At 35.4% G+C, this 23623-nt stretch overlaps 1 protein-coding gene across 1 annotated transcript in view; it reads left to right on the top strand.

The window, feature by feature from the left end:
* The first annotated feature begins 4574 nt into the window (after positions 1 to 4574).
* The window catches only part of LOC115885309, a 258464-nt gene continuing 239415 nt past the window's right edge, over positions 4575 to 23623 (top strand). The window contains exon 1 of the mRNA XM_030904181.1: positions 4575 to 4752. Within this exon, the coding sequence (XP_030760041.1) occupies positions 4695 to 4752 (58 nt within the window). The 5' untranslated portion in view covers positions 4575 to 4694. The remainder of the gene's footprint in view (positions 4753 to 23623) is intronic.

Genomic DNA, 23623 nt, shown 5'->3' with positions numbered 1-23623 from the left:
CTTATTGTTTTTAGTCTCTTATTATCTGTCTTAATAAACCTCTTATAATGACAACCGTGAATATAGACTAGTAACAAAATTTAAAAAAGGTGCCTCTAAAACAGTTTGAGAAGCATTTTATATTACTTTTTGGAAACTACCCTTTTCCCCCTAATTCGACCTTGCTGAATCCGAATCTGCCTGTTGCCAGAGCGAAATCTCAACCAGAAGTGAGATATTCAAGATGGCGGATTTTTTTGAAATTCGTTATTTTTAGAGTTCCCATTGACATAGAAAAGTGACTGAGGTGTCTAAATAGATATTTTCAAACATGAATAATTCAAAAATTTCCACTAAAATTTATTTTCAAAACTTTTTATGTCGAAATTTAAAAAAACATGAATTTTATACAATGAGCTACTATTTTTTTACAATGAGCTACTATAACCGGAAGAAACCGGAGAATATGCCGCCAACAACGGATACTCTTCGGCTGCACATCAAGAGGTGACTACCAAGTATGTTATGATGAACTGAATTGGGACAAAGATCAATGCATTATTTATTTTGAAAATTTACAGGTATGTGTATGGGAAAATGCTCACATTGCCATTCCATCACTTCCTGCGATTAAAGATTGTGGCTGGATTATTGACGGGAATCACACAGCCCCACTTCTAATGACTATATACCTACGATAACCCTATACCTACGATTTGCATGGAATTTGTAATTTGCCATTGCAAAAATTCTTGCAATACCAAGAACTGCAGTTGTAGGAAGGGAAATGTAAAATGCATAAAGCTGTGTACTCCATGTAAAAGTGTCTGCCTAAATTCGGCCTGAATATATTTTTTTGTAATTAACAATAAAGATTAGCTCAAAAGTTTTTTTGTTAACATATTTTTGATTTCCTCATGTTAAAAAAAAAACATATTTTTGTAGGCATGTCGGATAAAATTCATGTTTTTTTTAATTTCGACGTAAAAAGTTTTCCAAATAAATTTTACTGTACATTTTTGAATTAGTCATGTTCGAAAATATGTATTTAGAGACCTCAGTCACTTTTCTATGTCAATGGGAACTCTAAAAATATCGAATTTCAAAAAAATCCGCCATCTTAGCCGCCATCTTGAATATCTCACTTCTGGTTCAGATTTCGCTCTGGCAGCAGGCAGAATCGGATTCAGCGGGGTCGAATTAGGGGGAAAAGGGTAGTTTCCAAAAAGTAATATGAAATGCTTCTCAAACTTAAAATTTCCGAAAAAGGGACTAGACTAATATACGATTTTGTCGATATTTTAAAAAATAATTTTTTATATTATTTTCACCCTTTTTATATTTCAGTACTAATATATTGCTATAAAGTAATTTTTACTTACTCGAGTACAATAAATTTTGTTCTTTTCTTTTGTCATGAGTCATGAGTGTGAAGAACTTTTATGTCTCATAATTTTCTATATGTCGTTTTTAATTCCATTTTTGACGTTTACGTATGAGAAAAATAATTTATCATTGATCTTGCTGAATTAATTGGGCGTATTTAATTTTTCCTTCTTTAATTGTCTTATTGTTTAACACATTTTTTTTCATGCGCGATTTGTTCTCAATTTATTAATAAAATGTTTATGTTAATGCAATCACTCACTAGAAATACAGGGGAGTTTCCCACGATGTTCTCTATAGGTACCTCGTAAACTACAGTAGTGGAGATAGAAAGTCGATTGTGGTCATAAATATGCCCCTTTCGAATTTTTCAAAAAGCTTATGGCTTACTAAATACTTCGAAAATAACAAAAATTTCGGTTATTTTTAAAATTCTCCCTAATTCCCTTATAAACTATTTTAGACAAAAAGTTGTAGATAATCACATCCATAATGAAATTGTGTTCTCCGTTTTTTTTTCTAAAACCTCTCATTTTTCACATATAACAAACATATGTCCTTTTTAATGGAAAACATATATAGTTGGTAATGACTTCATAAAAAGCGCCATTGTTTAAGCTTTTCAGCGATATAAGCTATAATATATTTTTTTAAATGAGTGAGTTATAGCCAATTCTTATCTTTTTTACACAATTTCACTTAGTTAGCCATGGAAACAAGTTCAATCGCCGTTGCTCTTAGAGATGTGAAACTGAGTGTGAAACTCATATCCAACCAAAGATATCCCCTATCGAGCCGCAACTAAATTCTTGAAATTAAACTATAATAATAGAAATATTAATTTAAATAGCTCCACTTAAGAAACCGGAAGGTTTAAGCACAGGTTGCTAAGGTGAGGTCGCCAGGACCTTCAGTCCCTCGTTCACCCTGTATAAGTTTTTCAAATGAAGAAAAGCGTGTGGGATTATTGGTAACATATTTTAACGAACATTTTCGAGAATACGTTGGCCGGTGAACGTTACTTTTTTTAAACTTAAATTTAGAGACTCGCGCATCAATAGAACCACTTTATTGACTCTATTACAACCAACATGACTTTTGTATGACGCTCCCCTTCGTAATGAAAGAAATGTTAAAAATTATTTATATCATAAGCATCAGGGATAGGAAGAGGTGGAGCAATTGCATGGGCTTTCTCGGTCACTTGTCCTATTAACAACATAGTTTGCAAGAGAACTTTTATGAATCAAGAGAGGGCACATGAAGGAGCGGTACGGGAGAAGTTTAATAAAGTCGACCGGCCGTTTTCTGTGAGAAAAGCTTGTAATTTACTTTTAAAAAGATGCATTTCATGTACTCAAAACAATGGCGGATTTTTTGAATATCTGCTAAAATAACTGAGTAAGTGTAGTATGTAGTGATATTAGTTTTTTTTTCAAGTTTTAATTTGATTAATGTAAATTGTAAAGACACGTTTAATAGAATATGCTGTCTTTTTATAAGTTTTAAATCATAATAGAATAAGAACACCATGCCAACTAAGTGAAATTAGTTAGTCAAAAAAGATAAGAATTGACTATAACTCGTAATTTTTCGAAAAAAAACATTATAGCTTATATCGTTGGAAAGCTTTAAAAATTACGCTTTTTATGAAGTCATGGCCAACTATGGTTTCCATTTAAAAAACATATGTTTGTGTCTATGTCAAAAATTACAGGCTTTAGAAAAAAAACGTAGTACACTGTCTCATTAAGGATGTGATTATCTATAACTTTTATCTGAAAACTTTTTGTCTAAAATAGACTATAATGCAATTAAGGAGCATATTTAAAACAGCCGAAATTTTGTTTTTCGAAATATCTAGTAAGCCATAAACTTTTTCAAAAATCCGAAAGGCGCATATTTATGGCACTGCAGAACTGCAATTCTTTCCCCCTTTCATCTTTAATCGACTCTCTTTCTCCAATCCTTTCCGAGATACCCATAGAGAACATCCTAGAAAACTCACCCTGTATATTTCATTTATTTTTAGTAATATGTTATGGAAAGGAAACTTGTAATATCACACTGAAGTGTCAGTCAGTACCGTTCAATGATTTGCCAATGTCCTTTTCTATGATTTGCCTATAAATTGCTTCTCTGTTTAAATTTGGCTAAGAAAAATAATAGAGGTAGTTTAACCTCCATATTAAAAAAAATTGGCGCCGGAAGGCACGTATAGTCGCCCATAATTGATTTTTTTTATCTCACAAACTGCGACTGATTTTGATGTTATTACAAATTTTGTTGCAAATATTATTTCTAATCTTAAATTGAAAACCGCGTTTCGCTAGCTACTGTAATTTTGGAGTTACGATTTTTTAAAATGTTTAAGCCCCTTCCATACCCCTTACCAACCTCCCACCACCACCAAAAACTAATGGCTAGATTCTCGGATGCCTCAGTATTTTTGTGCCAAATTTGGTTAAAATCGGTTTAGCGGTTTTTGAGTTATCGTGTTACAGACGGAGAGACAGACGAACAGACAGACAGACAGACACCAAGAAAATATTTTGTATTTAGGTCATTTATGACCCAAATAACTCATTTTGAGTGAAATACCTGTCGGTATGGTCGGCTAAAATATGAAAAATATACATATAATTTATCTTCATTGTAGTAATACTTCCATAAAATTGCATTATTGTATAGCTTTTCCATTTTAAGAAGAAAAAAATAAAAACTTAATTTTTTCGATGTTTTTATAAAAATAAACGTTAATTGAACGTTTCTTGGATGTCAGTATACGAAAATTATAAATGAATTATTAAAGTACCATAATTTATTATAAATAATATATTTTTGAATATTTTCCTCCTTTAAATTCTCTCCGTATAGAAGAAATTGAAATTGTTATTTTGTCTTTGTTTGTTTCAGATAAAGAATTCGAGTTCCATCACTTGGAAGCACCACTTAGTTAAAAACAACGCCGTCTAAACATCATTTTGATCCTAAAGTTCGCGTTCAATCATACTGGCCACATTTTCACCTCCTTCACTACCACTTTCACAAAAAGTATCGCACTTGAAATTCTAGATGTACCGTTGAAAGAATCACAGAGTGAGCGTGAAAAATAACAACAAAGAACATAAAAGTGATGTTTTAAACGCGACTGGTCCCTTTCTGTCGGAAAATTTAATTAAGTGGCGTTAAGGCGCGTTTACATGAAGAGAGCCGAAGGCGGCGGGAACAATAGCGTGTCTGCACCGCGAATTTGAAGCTTTTATGTGTTAATGTGGCCTGAGAGAACGTTCTCACTGTGAAAGTGACATAGTGTAGGCAAGGAGAGGATGGTGGATTTTTTAACGATGCCGCTGTATTATCTGCTTTTCGTCGGATTTTTGAAAGGTGAGTGTTTTCATTATTTTTAGACTTTTTTGCTTAAGATATTGTAAGCTTTATAATTAGATTTTGAAATAAAATATTTAAAAATTTATTAATTATTTAATAACTTTGTACGTGTGGTGTTAACTATACAATAATATTTACACAGGTCAATATAATAAAAAAAGGAAAAAAAAATCAAGCTTAAAAACATAAATGAGTTACTAATACTAAGTTAAAAAATAATTGTATATAGACATTAAAACACTAAAACACTAGAGAGCATAGCACACTATCGACAATAACACTACACTAGCACACTATCGACAATAACATAAAAACACTAAAATCTAATATTTAAAAATTCCTGGAAGGAATAACAGAAATACCGCATCGGCACGCCCCTAACTTCAGTCTTAAACCGCAAAAGGGGCATGTCCGCAATTTCTTTAGGCAATTTATTATAAAATTTAACTGCCAGGTACCCAGGTCCATCTTGGCACCTAGTCAATCGGTGGTAGATTGGTACAAGCCTATCCCTACCCCTTGTCTCATGGTGATGGACTTCTCCATGGACCCTATAAAAGTCTCGGTTCTTTTTTACATAAAGGAGATTTTCCATTATATATACTGACGGGACAGTCAACACACCCACAGCTCTAAATGCCTCCCCACAGTCGGCCCGATAGCCAAGCCCAGCCAAGACCCACACAGCCGCCCTTTGCAAGCCGAAGATCATCTTTAGTTGGGATGTAAGTCCCCAGGCGAGAATAGCATAGGACAAGATCAAGTGGAATAAAGCAAAGTATGCAGTCCTCAGTACAGGCCTGGAAACACTTCCTGAAAGGCGACGCAGAGCCAACAATCCCCTTTTAAGCCTAGACGCAACCCCATCAACATATTCATGCCACCGAAGCAGAGGATCAATCTGCACTCTCAGAAACCTAATACTCTGGACATCTGCGTTTGCTGTTTCTAAGTCCCTAAGAGAGAAACCCATCCTATTGGTTTTGTCAGGATTCAGGAGCAACCTACTGGCACAAAACCATGCCTCAACATGGCCCCGCACTACCTCACTCCCCTCCATGGCACCTTCCAATGAGTCAGATGAGAAGGCCACTGTTGTGTCATCAGCGAAAAGTGTAAATTTAGATGTTGAGTCTATATATGATAAGTCGTTGATATATATCAAAAATAAAATTGGTCCGAGCACTGAGCCCTGGGGCACTCCAATATTAAAATGACTCATCGCTGATGACTCCCCACCGACCCTCACAACCTGAACTCTAGAAGTAAGATAGGAACGCATGAAATTAATACTATCCCGACTAAAATTGTACCTTTCAAGCTTCCGTAACAGTATGTCATGTGGTACACAATCGAATGCCTTACTTAGATCGCAAAATAAGGCCCCTGTAAAGTCAAGATTATCAAAAGACTCCAGAACATAAGACACAAGGTCCAGGATACCAAGAACCGTATACCTATTTTTTCTAAAGCCAAACTGGCACGGTGTAAAGAGATTATTTCTCTCGAAGAAATGCGTTAACCTAGAAGCAATACACTTCTCAAAGATCTTTGAGATGATAGGTAGTAGAGAGATGGGCCTATAATTACCAGGATCTTCAGGGTTGCCTTTTTTAAAAACAGGCGTTATTTGGGCAATCTTCAGTACATCTGGAAAAGTGTTTTCTCTGAAACTCTGATTAATATGTTTAGTTAGAGGACCTATTAGTTGGTTTTTGACCGACTTGATGAGCTTTACATTTAATCCAAACACATCAGAGCTATTCTTATTTTTCAGGCCGTCAATAACATCTCTGATTTCAACAGGTGACACGCCAGAGAAAAAGAATGGGGTCTCACTGACAGCAAAATCATGCACGAACTCAAGAGGATCAACCTGAGATGGTGGTATTGATTTTACTATATCATGAGCAATATTGGCGAAGTAGGTGTTAAATGTATCCGTTGTTATACCACATTTTTGATCGCACTTCTTAGTGGATCCTCTATGCTGGTCAATGATTTGCCACACAGCTTTTGATGGGTTACTAGATCCGGCAATAATGAGATCACATGATCTAACTTTGGCTTGGTGGGAAATAAAGTAATACCGTTGATTGAAGAAATAAAGAGATGTGCAATCTTACGGGCAATTTCGTGTCATAAAACCTGTCCGAGATGTAACTGGCGATACCGTCGCCGCTAGTCAACCTGTCGAAAATTTAGTTTAGCTCTGCGCCGCTACGCGCTGATAGTAGTTTACAGTAGTGTTGTAAAAATTCTAAGTAATCGTTACAAAGTAACAGTTACTTTACGAGGACTCGAAGTAACGCTTGCCATTTGAATTTAGGACTCGTTACTCGTTACTAAGCTAATTCGTTACTTTTGCGCCGGCACTAATCGTAATCCCTGGAAATGCACGAACTGAGGACTTGAAACTCGATACTGAAATATTCCTTACTTCGACGTATGTCTAGTTGTTATCAATATGTTTATGTTTAAAGTGTTGACTTGAAGCCGGCCAGTGTTTTGGATGGCAAATGTGTGATATTTTTATTACAATTACTATAACTGGCTCTTGGCTCATGCCGACCCGGCCGGCGTCGGCGGCGGTCTGTCCTGGTCTGTCCCTTTGCCGTTTGTTGTCGCTTTTTATTTAGGCAATTCCACACGTTTTTTCAATTTTAGTTGAAATAAGTAATATAAGATATTATTTAGGGGTAGAGTGTGTTTTACTTTTTGATTTATAGTTGCTTGGTCGGCGAAGAATAGAATTGTTTATTTAGATTAACATGTCTTAGATATTCATTAAAAATGGATTCACGTTAGTCACAAAAAATGTTCCCATCTGAAAAAGCAGAGAAAATATTTTTCCTCTTCAAAAAAGAATAGATATTTCGCCACTTACACTGTAAGAAAATCTGCAAATTTTAATAAACACTGCTGCGTTAATCCAAAGGACTTTTTTGAAGAGATGAATCCGCCACAGAGGAATATATTTTTTAGAGAGAAAGAGAAAGAGAGAGAGAGAGAGAGAGAGAGAGAGAGTAACTAGTAGTTACGAGTCCATAAAAGTAACTAAAGTTTACATCACTAGTTTACAGCGCAGCGGATAAAGAGTTCTGTAACGTAGTTTGTGAAAGTGACGTAGTGTTTCAATTCTGCTTACAGTCGACAGAGTGGGTGGCTGGCGGAGATAATGTTGCTAGAACTACGGAACTACTATTAATCCGCAGATTTACGGATTTTGGGCATAGTACGTTAATATTACGGATTTTCTTTCATTAAACAATTTAATATAATATTATAGGATTAACCAAAAAACGGCGTCAGAGTTGGCTCGTTGTAAAATTGGTAAATGTCAATAGTCGTCATTTTCAAGCCAACTAAACGACTTTTTTCGGTCATACGAAATATTCAGTACCTATAAAAGAATTTTTATTTTTGTTGTTTATTCTATGTTTAACATGAATACATTTTTCATCCAACGATATTTTCGTCAAACGTATTACAGATATTACACATTTGAATATGGCTTTAGATGCAAGGGGAAATCAAATCAGCCTTGTTACCAATTTGCCCATTAGATTGTGTATTTTCCCAATTCTTTCAATCAACCGCAATACTTTAAAATAAACTGTTATATCGAACGTCCATTGTTATATTTTTTTGATTAACTGCAACGTTTGAGCGATTCATATTACCCGTCCTTATCAAGTACGTACCCAAACTAAATACCTAAGCTACACAATTTTTGCATAAGTTATATAAGCAGTTGTGGCAAAATGTAACAAAAAAAATTAACAACATTATTTTTTGTAGAAAAGTTTTTCTAGACATTCCACAGCAAGACTTGTTTGGCTGAAATCACTATAATTTATTTTAAGTAAACTTTTTAAATATTACTTTCTTTCGTATATCGACATTTTTGGACAAAACAAGATCAGTTAACAATTTTTTATTATACATATAATAAACACCTAAAAAAAATGTGTGTACACTATGTGCGCATACATATTTCAATTGAAAATTCCTCTTACTTCTGCCTGCATGTCTGTCGGTCTGAGGACTCTATTCGGGTACCTCTCTCCACGTGCCTAGTTTGTTTCCAATCCATAATTAAGAAAAATCCTTATGCTTTCTCTCGTTTAGTGGCATCATCGGTTCGAAATGCCGAAGGCGTCCATCCCCAATTATGCCGAAATCGACCCACATTTTTCTTCAATATCAAATCCTTAGTCCCGCCTTGATGAAATGGTGAAAACGAAACGTTTTCCTATTCAACTTTGCAGGGTGGAACCGTATGCACCGTCGCACATAATAGTCTAAGAGTAAATATAACGGTTTCGAAAAAGTATTTTAAGAAAGCTGGCTCTTTGATATACCTTCTACTATGCTCTCTAGAACAGCATGCGGCCCATCTGGCTGCCGATACCCGTTGCGTTCACTACTGCGCATCGGAAGAAGATCCTATATTTTTTTATTTAGTCCGTTAAATTCTAGTATTGAATAAAATTCGAACAAGTTCCATAGCTAGGAAACTCTACGCGCTGGAGTTTCCGACTACAAACCGAGGGTTCAGAGTTTGAGACCGGGTCAGGGCAAAAACTTTTTATTTTATTTTCGTTTATATTCTGATAGTAAAGTATTAAATATTTTTTTTGAATTACTAGAATTATTTAATACTTTACTATCCGAATATAAACAAAAATGCCAGTTTTTGCCTTCTGTCTCCTCGCTTGATAGGCGGAACCTCTACGCGCTGAGCTATGGAGACTCGGTCGGTTTATATTCAATACTAGGAGTAAAGGAACTAATAACTCTTTATTGTCATTTAGCTGGGGTTGTTTAGCACAAGGGTCTTATACCGTTCTCTCTCAATCCAAACAACCATTGGATAAAATATACATTTATTTAATATAAGGTTTACAGTGTATAACAATTTTTTAGGAAATGCCAAGACTTAACGGTTTATTTAAAGAAGTACTTACAGGAACATCTTCACTCTGCGTTGTCTTCTACTAACGGACTGATAACGGACTGAGCGAATTACTGACCGTAATAATGAGACTCGCATCGACGGACTAAGTTCCGACCCTCTTCCAGCATATATTTTTTATATTTTTCTATCTCCTCGTGGTCATCGCCGATTTACGTCGTTCAATCTGTTTTCATCTAATTACATTCACCCGGCTATGAGGAAATCGAACTTTGGTAGCTTGCGTTTGATTATCGACCGAGATTGTTGTATTTTAATTGCTTAATTATTAATGTTATTTAAAAACATATCTGGGTCGATGTCATGTAGGTAACCGATCTCTTGGGACTATATCAAATTGTTTTTCCCAATTTGATCCCAAGCCAAATTGACATCTATTTAAGTCTTGACAATATGGGGATGCTGCTTTATTAACGTAGAGAACGCAACGTTTAACGACAGCCAGACGGGCCGCATGCTGTTCAGAGAGCATAGTAAACGATATATGCTTTCTTAAAATACTTGTTTTTTAACGTTGATAGTTCTCGACCTTTATAAATCTACCGCAGTTTGGTCTAGATCGGACGACATCAACTTTTGACGTTTCTTACGTCAAAACACAATGACACGTGTCGTACACGGCCAAGTTGGCCTTGGTTAGGTAATCTATCGACATACCAAACACTTCATTTTAAATCAGTTTTTGATTTGATTCATATTTTGGTGTTTCGTAGTGCCACTAAACGTCGCGTAGTCAAAATATCATAAAAACATGGAGATCTTCGAGCCCCATCTACATTCCAGGTTTTAGCTAAACTCACATATGGTGCGGTTGATGTTTAAGGGCCCACCTCAACTTGAACGCTGAAATCAGTACGAGATTTATTGGTTAAAAGAGTAGCATTTTTCAAAACATTGATTTCTCGCTTGAAGATATCTGATGAATATTTCTAGGGTCTCGAAATTCTCACATTCAATCACGCTCAAATATCAAAAAAATTTTTTTTGTAATTTTTTTGATGAATATGCAGTGGTTTTAAAATTTGAATAGAGGCTATATTACAAAAAATACCATAGCACTTATTGCGAATAAATTTGAATCTATAAAAAGAGAGTAACAGCTTCTACTATACTAATAAAAGATAATAATATTAAATATGTTAACAAAAAGATAATAAAAATTTTAAAACATAAAAATGTTATTTTTGCACTTGTAAAAAGGGAAAGGATCAAGAATCTAACGAAGTTATTTTAACTAACGAATTAACATTCTCGCCGTTACATCTGGGTGAAACCTACAAATATCTTGATATCCATCAAGCTCTAAAAATTGATGATGAAGTAATAAAGAAGACTGCGGGGGATGCATTTATGAAGAGAGTTTGTAAAGTCTTGGGAACAGAGCTTCATGCGAAGAATAAAATAGCTGCGATCAATGTGTGGGCAGCACCTGTAATTCTTAATATATTTGGAGTTCAAAAATGGTCACAAACCGACCTGAAATCTCTCGATAGGAAAGTCAGAACATCAATGACAAGGCATCGAATGCACCACCCTCATGGTTCAACCATTGGACTCTACATGCCAAGGGACAAAGGTGGAAGAGGAATTGTTAGTCTTATTGCTATGCATGAAAAGCACATCAGAAGTCTGCAGCATTACTTTGACCAGTCAAATGACCCTCTCCTTTCAGCTATTAAGACCGCCAACAGGCATTTCACACCTTTAAACTTAGCAGGTCAAAGATTACCTGCAGGTACTAGGGATGCTGAGAAACTAACCGAAGAGTGGAAAGGGAAAGCTTTGCACGGAAGATATCCATCCAACTTATAACCCCGACGTTGACCGAAGTCTGTCATTACGTTTTCTCAGAGATGGAGAGCTCAGAGCTGAGACCGAAGGATTTATTATAGCTATACAAGACCAGCAAATACCAACTAAAAAATTTCACAAAAATAATAGCCAAAAGGACTTGTCTAATGCCGAGTATGCAATGCCTTTCCGGAAACAATTCAACACATCTGCTCTGGATGTACCTATCGTGCACCGCGGCATTATCTAAACAGGCACAACCGGGTGGCTGGTATTCTACACCAAGACTTATATCTGCAAAAAGAATTTTTTTAAAATGAAATTAGACCGTACTACCGATACTTACCTGAAAAAATAAAAGAAAACGAAAACGTAAAAGTGTACTGGGATACTGACATCATCACAGATCGTAAAAATCATCGATTCAAAAAAGAAAAACATGCTTACCTGCTGGACATCACAATGTGAGCGAAAATATTAAAATGTCACAAGAAAAGAAAATCACAAAATATGAAGCACTGGCGCAAGAACTAAAAACTATATACGATTTAGGCAAGACTTTTTCTGTGCAATAATTACGCAACAGCCTAGTAGACGTAAACCTTGTTCAAAGCCTTAAAAACTCCAACTTCACAACCCGGAAAGAATCATCTCTATCAAGTCCACAATTCCAAGTGGTAACCAACTCAAGGCGGAACTCAAGAACTTGGAAGATTCCATCCACCTGGAGATAAAATCTTGCAGTGGTCTAAGACACTCAGAAGAAGTTTCTGAGGGCAAAGAAGTTTCTGAGGGCTCAAGAAAAATCACAGATCTTCCTGGGTCTGAGTAAGAACAATCTTCAGTTGTCACGGGGTTCAGCAGGACACTGTCTCCTCAATGAACACCTCATAGATTAAAACTAAGAAGAAACGGCGAATGCAGATTCTGGCGGGAGATGGTGAAACACCAGTACACCTCATCAGTGAGTGCGCCAAGGGACGACACCTCATTCGTGCCATGAATTTGGTACGACTGATATTGGAGATGGAGAACTACCCTCTATGAGACCGTCCCAGATACTGGCTTTTGTCAAAGCCTGGGACTGTATGATGATTATGATTCAAGAAAGGGGACACAATGGATCTGTAAGGTCGAAGTGATTAACCCCCTCCCACTCATTAAATTCTAACTAAAAGTCCCGACAATTATTTCACCTGTTTATCGTTTGCACTGTGTTGAACCGCGATTAGGTCGTTGATAAGAATTATCCCGACTTGGTCGTTAAAACCGGCTTTAAGCTGAGGAAAAAAAAATTCGTATATTTATTATAAAGTTTACACAAACTTTGAATCTAACTTAATTAAATATCTATATGCAAAAATAACTATGCGCATATAAAATATAATTCCATAACTATATTATTATATTACATTTACATTCCGTAAAATATAAAATATATTACTCAATATAAATCGAGAATCAGAGAAGAGCTATGATTAATTGTAGCACTAATATGGCTTAATAATTAAAACAAGTTTGTTAATTCACTCTAAGAAGCATGTTTGCTATTCAAGTCAAATATTTACCCCATCTAAGATGGTGTGTGTTTGCTATACAATTCAAATATTTACTCTATCTAAGATAGACTCCCTATTTAAATAGTTTATCGCGTTGCAGGAAATTTACCTTAACGATCCTCTAAAGCTATACGATCATAATAATTAATATATTCTACATAAACACAACCAAACTTATATGGAATCATATATTATTTTTTCATAATTTTGAGACGTATGAACCTTTTGTGTTTATAGACCAAACTTACCTAGTCCAGTCCTTACCAATGAGTTTTAATGAAAAATCCATGTACTAATAAAAAAAATCAATTCCACGATAAACACGATGATATTTTGGTTAGGTTAACAAAATTAGATTTAAATAAAGAAGCGATAATTTTAATAAAAATAACTGTTGCCACCTCACAAGCCCTTATGCAAGCTTTTATCCACGCTGGCATACTTCTTAATAAAATTATCAACGTTTAATATAGGGTATGTTTTCCCATTCTGCTAATGCTGAATCAATAAGCCGTGCGAGATTTCCTGGATTGTCTCGACGAGCTCTAACCCTGCTTTGGAGCTGGTCCTACAAGTGTTCGATAGGGTTTATATATGGTGAACATGCAGGACAGTCGAGAACTATGACACCTTCTGTTTCAAGACATTCTCTATCTACTCTACTGATATGGGGAGGTGCACTATCGTGCATGAAGTTAAGATTATCCCCAAGAGCTGCCCAAGCCGCAATATATAAACTTATTATAATAGCAGCTCTCCAAAGACTATGATTGGTTCTAGCACTAAATCAACATACCTTCGACCCGTTAAAGTTTATTGGAGTGGTAACAATAGAGTTTTTGCTACCAGCATAATACCTCCCCGGAACATTACAGTTCCTCCTTTATAATATTTGGTGCAGATTTGGCAGCCTGGAGCCTCGCCCGTCTTCCTGGACACCTGAGAATCCGAATGCGATTGCCATCTGATTTTAGACCAATTCTGGTTTCATCCGAAAAAGAACATTTTACTTCTCTGTCCAGTTTTGATGTCGCAGGCCAATTTAGCCGGTCAATTTGATTGCTAGATAATTGTGTGATGCGTAACTTTCTCCTGTAAAACCCTCGAGCGCGAAGCCTTTTTCTTATGGTTTCAACTGAAACGTTCACACCTATTGTAGCTGCCAGAAGTTATCTTTGTAGATATGGATGAGAAACATTGTGATTTCTTCTAGACATACAAGGCGGTCTTGTTGTTCAGTCGTGACTCTTTGACTTTTTCTGGGCCTATTCTTGTGTGTTCCTAATTTCAGGTGCCTTGCTATGTTTTCGATACAACACCCTGGATACTGCTAAATCTCTTTAGAGAGCAATAATTTCTTCATATATAAGGCATTTTTGAATTTTTTGGATCGAATGAAAATTACCGGAGAATCGTGATTTTACTACTGAACACAAAATTCAAAATAAAATAAATCGCAGCAATCGTTTATTCTTTATTATCATGTTTATTTACAACAAAAGAAACCTTATATTGAGTTACATATACCATTTTCTTTCCTTGCAAATTTAATTCAGAAATAAAGAGTGATTCCATATAAGTTTGGTTGAGTGTATTTTTAACTAAAACTATTATAATTATAAGATCAAACGAACTTACCTGAAGTGAAGTTCGATCGTAATTATATGAGGCGTCCTGTCCGAATGTATTATCTTGATTTTTCTATACGTAATACCGTCCCTGCGTGCACAATTTTAAAGCTATAAGCTAAATTCCCACCCGTTGCTAGTCTGGGTGGCGGCTCCGGCCCTGGCGCGGCGGTCAGTATTCATTTTTCAAAGATTTATTCATTAATTAAAGCGACCATGGGGCAAAACTGGAAGGGTGGGAAGATAATACATTCGGACTGGACGCCTCATATAATTACGATCGTACTTCACTTCAGGTAAGTTCGATTGATGGTATAATTATATTCGCGTGCAGTCCGAATGTATTATCTTGATTTTTCATACGTAGATGTTTAAAGAACTGATGGTTGCAAATTAATGAATGCGGTGCAGAAAGCATTTTTTTGAGACAAAATAGCTGAAATTATAAATAATTTTATTGAATGCAACCAAAAAAATGAAACCAATTTAACGACCATCAATACATGGATTTATTAAATTGTGACAATTTAACATATACAGACATATAAGATGAAACTTCCATAAAGGATTCTGCCAAAATTGTTCAATTATACTTTATAAACCAGTTAACTCATCGTATCGATAGAAATCCCTGTCTCAATGTAGAACTGCGTGAATAACTCGACTATAGTGAAGTTTAACCGATATATATTTTTAGGTGTTTCTAACCCATTGCTTAATATTTAAAAGGCCTTACCTTTTAAGCCATTAATATTAGACAACATTTGAATGTTAGACTTTGGTAGTAAGAAATTAAGATTCTCAATAACTTATTTTCCAAAATGCTTTAATTACGTCGATGAATTAAACCAGAGTCATCATATAGATTAGATTTCGATCCATACATTGGTATGGATATTGTGGTTTGATGATATAAAGTAGAACACAGATGATCTGTGTCAATTTTATGATTTATTATTATTTGTATTATTTATTATTTTATTTTTTATAATTTTCGGTAACTATGATATGCATATATAATTATACACTGACTAAAAACAAACTGGCATCTGTCTCTGATAACTAAGGTTAAACGTGAAATAATATGATTTATTATTTTTTCATAGCAGTTCACGGCAAGAATTATATAATCTATTAATATACGTAAAACTGCAAAGAAAACTATTTCCACTTTATGATTTAATTGATATGTCTATTCTTTCCGGAATTTATAGATAAGAAAGTAGAACTGTTAGGGAAAATTTATGGTAAGGTACAATGCAATGAAACCTTAGACACATCATATCTTACAAAAGCCTCTTTCAACGAGAAACCATCAGAATATTTAAGAAAAAATTGAAAGTCTATGAAAGTTTATTAATGTTATTATAATCATCTCTTTCTCCCGAAGAAGAATGTATTATCATCGAAGAGTCGAATGTTCTAGTCTCTTTGGATTGCCCTTCCCCAACAAACTGCACAAATCGCTAGATTTGGTTATTTTCCTCTTCCTAGTTGCCGAGCTTGTGTTCGATCTGTTATGAGATAGTGACACTTAACAGCGACTGTCCTGCTTTTTGAATGTACAGCCTTATAAATATAATGTCTGGAGGAGTTTTCCTGTTGAAATATATCGTTTTTTTTGAGTGCCTAAAATTTTAGATTTGTCGCTTAAAATTCTTTATGAAATCTACTTCTACGATAGCGAGACCGAGACGATCATTTATAAAGGGAATCGCTTTCACACGGAAAAGGGCATTCACTAAAATTACAAAATTTTGTATCATTGAGATAACAACATTTCGGTTATTATAATATTATCTCGATGGCGAGATCTGGAATATCTAAAAAAAAAGAAATCCCTCTCACACGGAGTAGAGGATTCTCTAAAAGTACTAACCTTTGTCTCGCTATGAAGAGAACACTGGGAGAAGAACAGTTCGTGTTTATACAATATTCCTCATCCCTCTGTATATATATATATATATATATATATATATATATATATACTATATATATATATATATATATATATATATATACTATATATATATATATATATATATATATATGCTGCTATATATATATATATATATACATTCCATTCTGTGCTTTCCTTTGTCTACTTCCATTGTCTCCTCCTTGCCTCTAATTTCTACATTTAGTGATTTGCTTTCACTTCAATTATTTCCCTCCATTATTTAATTACCTGAAAATAAATATTATAAGATACTTACCTGTGATACCTGTAATTTATCTCTCGATAGTGGGATATCAATATTGACTTATAAAAGGAATCTCTCTCATATGGGCATCCTCTAAAAGTACGAAATTTGACTCACTCGGAGATGCAACACTTTGGCATTTATAATATTCTCTTGACTGCGAGATATAGAACCTTATATAAATGAATTCCCCTCACAAGGAGAAGGACATTCTTTACACGTACGAACTTTGTCTCACTGAGAGTACAACAGACCGATATACCGACCTGGTCATTTGATTACTGTGTATAGGATTTTAACGTGTAAGACAGAGAATAATATAAATGACCGGTTGACAGGCAGAGAGACAGCATCAAAAGGGACCGGCGAGAAGCCGGTACGGCCAGCTCAGTGTTGCCGGTTTTACGAGATTGTGGGCAAAGGTAAAAGCATAAGCATGGGGGGAGAACGCATTGAGAGGGGCGGTGCTTTATGTTAAGGTTCGTATTCACTATCTGAAAGAACAAAGGAATGAAATTCGGTATATTTGGACAGCAAACCGAATGCATGCGGCCGTTCGCCATTCGGTTCGCTCCATCATCCGTTTTCAGTCGGTATATCAGAGACGTTTGCAAACGAATGAAAATTATAGAACCGCGCGAACAAGACTGGATGTTCGCTCGTTGGATAGTAGCATTCGTTCGTTCGGATGGTGAATACGCACCTTTATGTAGATGAAAGGGTGGGGAAAGGGAATAGATCACCTGAGATCCAAACTATTTTTTGCATCATTCTTTTCGCCTAGCTGTTTCGGTATGTAGGTTAAGTGTTTCAAAAATGGCTATTTATACGACCGAAGAGAGGGTGCATATCGTTAAATGGTTTACATTTCGTCAAGTGTGGAAGAGGTCATTGGGCGTTTTGTGTTCACCTTTCATCGCCCTGTGCCTTGTGCCACAACTGTACGCAACATTGTCCATAAATTTGATCAAACAGGCTGCATTGCGGCGTGCAGAAATTGCGACAATAAGGAAGGCGCAGTGAAGGTGATTCCCGACAAGGAAATTAATATTTGTGCCGCGGTCGAAACAAGCGAACTTGTTCAAGCCGAAATATAGCTGAACAAGTTGGTTGCAATGCTCGAACGGTGCGCAGGGTTTTAAAAAGCATGGATATAAGTTCTACAAAATCAGTACCACGCAAGAATTTTTTCCCGCAGATTGTAACAGACGTCTGGAGTTTTGCGAGGCTGTAAGAGAAAGAGCCGTCGGAATAATTTATTTTGGAAAATATATTATTCTCAGATGAAAACTCGTTTCCCTTACATGGCTACCAGAATCCTTCGATAGTACGTTATTGGTCTCTAGAAAATAAGCACCTTAGTATGGCACTGCGGACACAGTATCCACAAAAACTAAATGTTTGGGCTGGAATGCTGCAAAATCATATCATTGGGCCTTTTTTATTGATGGTATGTTAACAGCTGCCAAATATTTGTATATGCTACAAAACCAAATTGTACCAGCAGTTCGAAATTTGCCAATCAATTTTGAGGAAGTGTGGTTTCAGCAGGATAGCTGTCCTGCGCATAACGCGCGGAACGTAAATCTGTTCCTTCAAACCACATTCCCCAATCGGCTAATTTCCACACAAGGCACAATTAATTGGCTACCACGTTCTCCTGATTTGTCGCCTAATGGCTTCTTTCTGTGGGGATATGTAAAAACTCCATTTATGGCCATAACCATGAACGACCCATGAGTATTGACGAGCTGCGATTAAAAATCGTTCAGTCGTTAGAAAATATCCCTGCTGTTATGTTAGCTAAAGTTAGGTCAGAGTTTTATAGCCGTCTTGGCTATTGCGAAGCACAACAGGGAAGTATTTTTGAACCTTTGATTTAATTTTTATAATTATTTTTGCGTGTCCTTTTTAAGTTGATTTTTTAGTCATTTTTTTTAATGCTTGTTTAACTTATGCTGAAACAGCAACAAAAACATGAGCAGTATAGATAAAACCGGACGTTTAATTATTTTTATTGTTAAAGATTAAACGTCTCGAGATGTATGGATAACCTTCAAAATCGTAAATATATTGTAAAATGATGTACACCCAACCCCTTTCAAAATCCGACTGATTTGATTTCTGTCTACCGTTCTAGGACTTCGATACTGTCAGTGTTGCCAGATGAAGTTTTGAAAATTTCCTGAAGCCTGTTTGGCACGGTCAATCAACAAACAAAAAATATTCTTTTAAAATATTTATCTGATACTTTTAGAAATGCCAAGTTTGAGAAAACAAATTAAATACACACACTAAATTGTGTCCAAAAATATGCTTTCTAAAAAGGTATTTTCTGGATAGAAACCTTAATGTTAGGGAATATTTCCTAGACCTTGCATCTACGGCCATATTCTCTCCCACCACTTGATTTGTCTCGCCCCGCCTCTCGAAATGTGGAAGCCAGCCATATCTCTTCGCGCGATAGCCGCCGCAAACCAAACCAAACTCTTGGGTCATAGGCGTACTAATATTTTATTTTCATTTAGATTTAGTATTATAGCCAATTTTAGTTTAAAAGTTTTGCTTATGAATTCTGTAAATTTAATTTATTAGAATTTTAATAATAATCTTTTATGACAACTGACAATGTTTAAGATGCAAACAGTGGAACAACGCCTTTACCACGCTGCTTCTTAAGCCCCAAACATACTCAAATAAAACTCATCGACATGATCAAAAGAAGTTTTATGATCAAGCGGGTTTTGTATCATAATAAAAAACAGATAAATGTTTTATGTAAAACGACCTTTAAAATTAACTTTATAAACATTATGTAACTGTTAAGTGGCATCGTTTTTATGATTCTAATTGTGCTACGCTTTAAGGGGTGTGAAATAAATTACTTATTTATAATAATACTGAATTTATACGGGGTGGTATAACTAGTGTTGTAGCTATAGTATTACGGGCAACCAACGGTCCAGCTACGTCGAAACACCGGTTCCCATTAGAACACCAGAAGTTAAGCAGCGTAAGGCGATACCTGAGCCGGATAGACGGGTGACCAGTTCGAAACTCTGTATCGTGCTGTTGTCCAATAAAGGCAAAAGTGTAAAATATTTTGACACACACTGCTCATTCACGCCGGTTCAAGGCCGGATGAAATAATATTTCCTACTACCAATTTTTTTAATATTGGTACAGCAAACTTATCAGTATAAAGTTTTACTTATCTTTATCCTTTTTATTGCTATTTATAATTCTGAATACGAGGATAAGAAATTTTAGTTTTCAGTACGCCTATGACCGAAAGCGAACGTCTACCTCCCGCTTCATCAGCGGCCATAATTGGATGGAATCAGGGATGAGTAAATATAAGGACCATAAAATTAATAAATTTTGCTGGTCTGCTGCAACACGTAAGAAATATTTATTGATGTAGAAGACAGAGAAGTAATAAAAGGCCGTTTTTATGAATAACAAAATGTATTTAGACATCATAATATAATCATATTGAATTGACAATAGATTAATTTATCAGATATCCGCAGAAAATTGACAATAATAATAAAAACATGACATGGCAATTATAATTCCAAATTAAAAATGGATAAGAGTTTTCATTCCACTTAATAGTAATACAGATATATTTCAAAGAACTTTACTTAAAATTAAGTTTTTTAATTTTTGTACTAGTTTATAGCACTTGGTGGTATAACTTAACAAAATAATATCAATCATTAAATAAAGCATAAACGAACCAATAAATAAACAAAAAGGTTAATTTATTTAATAAAACACAACGTACGGCATATGCCGATTGTCGTGTGTATGAAGAATAAAGTCAACGTTTGTTCAGTACAATACGATATACTGAAAGAAAAAAGACTATAAAATACGGGAGAAAAATGAGAAGTTTATTACCTATCCACTTAATTCGGATCGGTCGACAATAGAATTTGTGATATTTACTACATTATGTAATTAATTGATTATCGGTTCTATTATGTAACTGAGGATGTACGTAACTAAGTAATAGAGCATATTTTGGTTGGTTATTTAATGAAGCGTACACACGGCTTTGGTTGCTGATTCTCGTGTATCAACGTGTTCAGTACAATACATGTAACTCTACTGTAATTTTAGATTGATTTTTTAAAATTTTTAAGCCTTCATACCTTTACCAACTTCTCCACCAAAATCTAATGGCTAGATTCTCAGGTGCCTCAGTATTTTTGTGCCAAAACTGGTTAAAATCGTTTTAGCGGTTTTGAGTTATCGTGTTACAGACGAACAAACAGACAGACAGACAGACACCATGAAAATATTGTATTTAGGTCATTATGACCCAAATAACTTCATTTTGAGTGAAATACCTGTCGGTATGGTCAAACAAAATGAAAAAATATACATATAATTTATCTTCATTGTAGTAATACCTCCATAAAATTGCATTATTGTGCTTTTCAATTTTAAGAAAAAAAATAAAACTTAATTTTCCGATGTTTTTATAAAATGTTGTCAGTTATAACGTTTCTTGGGATACAGTATAAAATTATAAATGAACAAATGAATGGAAGAAAATTGTTATTTTATTCTTTTGTTTGTTCAGATAAAGAATTAAGTTTTCTCTTGGAAGCTTCCTTAGTTGAAGCTTTTGACAACAAATCTAAACATCATTTTGATCCTAAAGTTCGCGTTCAATCATACTGGCCACATTTTCACCTTCTTCACTACCACTTTCACAAAAAGTATCGCACTTGAAATTCTAGATGTACCGTTGAAAGAATCACACAGTGAGCGTGAAAAATGCACAACAAGAACATAAAGTGATGTTTGAAACGCGACTGGTCCTTTCTGTCGGAGAATTTAATTAAAGTGAGCGTTAAGGAAGCGCGTTGCGCTGGAACCGAAGGCGGCAGAACAACAAGCGTGTCTGCACAGATTTAAGGAAGCTTTGTATTGTTGATAGCCTGGAAGAACGTTCTCCCTGTGAAAGTGACATAGTGTAGGCAAGGAGAGGATGGTGGATTTTTTAACGATGCCGCTGTATTATCTGCTTGTCTTCGCATTTTTAAAAGGTGAGTGCTTTCATTATTTTTAGACTTTTTTTTTTTTTTTTTTTTTTTTTTTTTTTTTTTTTTTAGAAATATTTAAAATTTATTAATTATTTAATAACTTTGTACGTGTGGTGTTAACTATACAATAATATTTACAGATTAAATATAATAAAAGAAAAAAAAGATAAGCAAAACATAAATGAGTTACTAATACTAAGTTAAAAAATATTGTATATAGACAAAACACTAAAACACTAGAGAGCATAATCTAGGCATCGACAATAACATAAAACAATAAATCTAATATTTAAAATTCCTGGAAGGAATGCTTAAGGAATACCGCATCAGCACGCCCCTAACTTCAGTCTTAAACCGCAAAAGGGGCATGTCCGCAATTTCTTTAGGCAATTTATTGTAAATTTAACTGCCAGGTACCCAGGTCCATCTTGGCACCTAGTCAATCGGTGGTAGATTGGTACAAGCCTATCCCTACCCCTTGTCTCATGGTGATGGACTTCTCCATGGACCCTATAAAAGTCTCGGTTCTTTTTTACATAAAGGAGATTTTCCATTATATATACTGACGGGACAGTCAACACACCCACAGCTCTAAATGCCTCTCCACAGTCGGCCCGATAGTCAAGCCCAGCCAAGACCCACACAGCCGCCCTTTGCAAGCCGAAGATCATCTTTAGTTGGGATGTATGTCCGCAGGCGAGAATAGCATAGGACAAGATCAAGTGGAATAAAGCAAAGTATGCAGTCCTCAGTACAGGCCCGGAAACACTTCTTGAAAGGCGACGCAGAGCAAACAATCTCCTTTTAAGCCTAGACGCAACCCCATCAACATATTCATGCCACCGAAGCAGAGGATCAATCTGCACTCCCAGAAACCTAATACTCTGGACATCTGCGTTTGCTGTTTCTAAGTCCCTAAGAAATCAAAGTCCAATTCGCAACCATCCTATTCGTTTTGTCAGGATTCAGGAGCAACATATTGGCACAAAACCATGCCTCAAAATGGCCCCGCACTACCTCACTCCCCTCCATGGCACCTTCCAATGAGTCAGATGAGAAGGCCACTGTTGTGTTATCAGCGAAAAGTGTAAATTTAGATGTTGAGTCTATATATGATAAGTCGTTGATAGATATAGAAAAATAAATTGGTCGAAACACTGAGCCTAGGGCACTCCAATAGTAAAATGACTCATGATGACTCCCCCACAAACCCTCACAACCTGAATAAAGTAAGATAGGAACGCCAGCAAAATTAATACTATCTAGACTAAAATTGTACCTTTCAAGCTTCCGTAACAGTATGTCATGTGGTACACAATCGAATGCCTTACTGAGATCGCAAAATAAGGCCCCTGTAAAGTCAAGATTATCAAGACTCCAGAACATAAGACACAAGGTTCAGGATACCAAGAACCGTATACACCTATTTTCTGAAGCCAAACTGGCACAGTGTAAAGAGATTATTTCTCTCGAAAAAATGCGTTAACCTAGAAACAATACACTTCTCAAAGATATTTGAGATGATAGGCAGTAGAGAGATGGGATTATAATTACCAGGATCTTCAGGGTTGCCTTTTTTAAAAACAGGCGTTATTTGGGCAATCTTCAGTACATCTGAAAAAGTGTTTCCTCTTGAAACTTGGTAATT

This window comes from Sitophilus oryzae, unplaced genomic scaffold (genome assembly GCF_002938485.1).
Source record: "Sitophilus oryzae breed Bouriz unplaced genomic scaffold, Soryzae_2.0 scaffold_380_pilon_pilon, whole genome shotgun sequence".
Lineage (NCBI taxonomy): Eukaryota > Metazoa > Arthropoda > Insecta > Coleoptera > Curculionidae > Sitophilus > Sitophilus oryzae.
The sequence above is the reverse complement of the archived record's forward strand: the minus strand, read 5'-3'. Positions and strand labels throughout refer to the sequence as shown.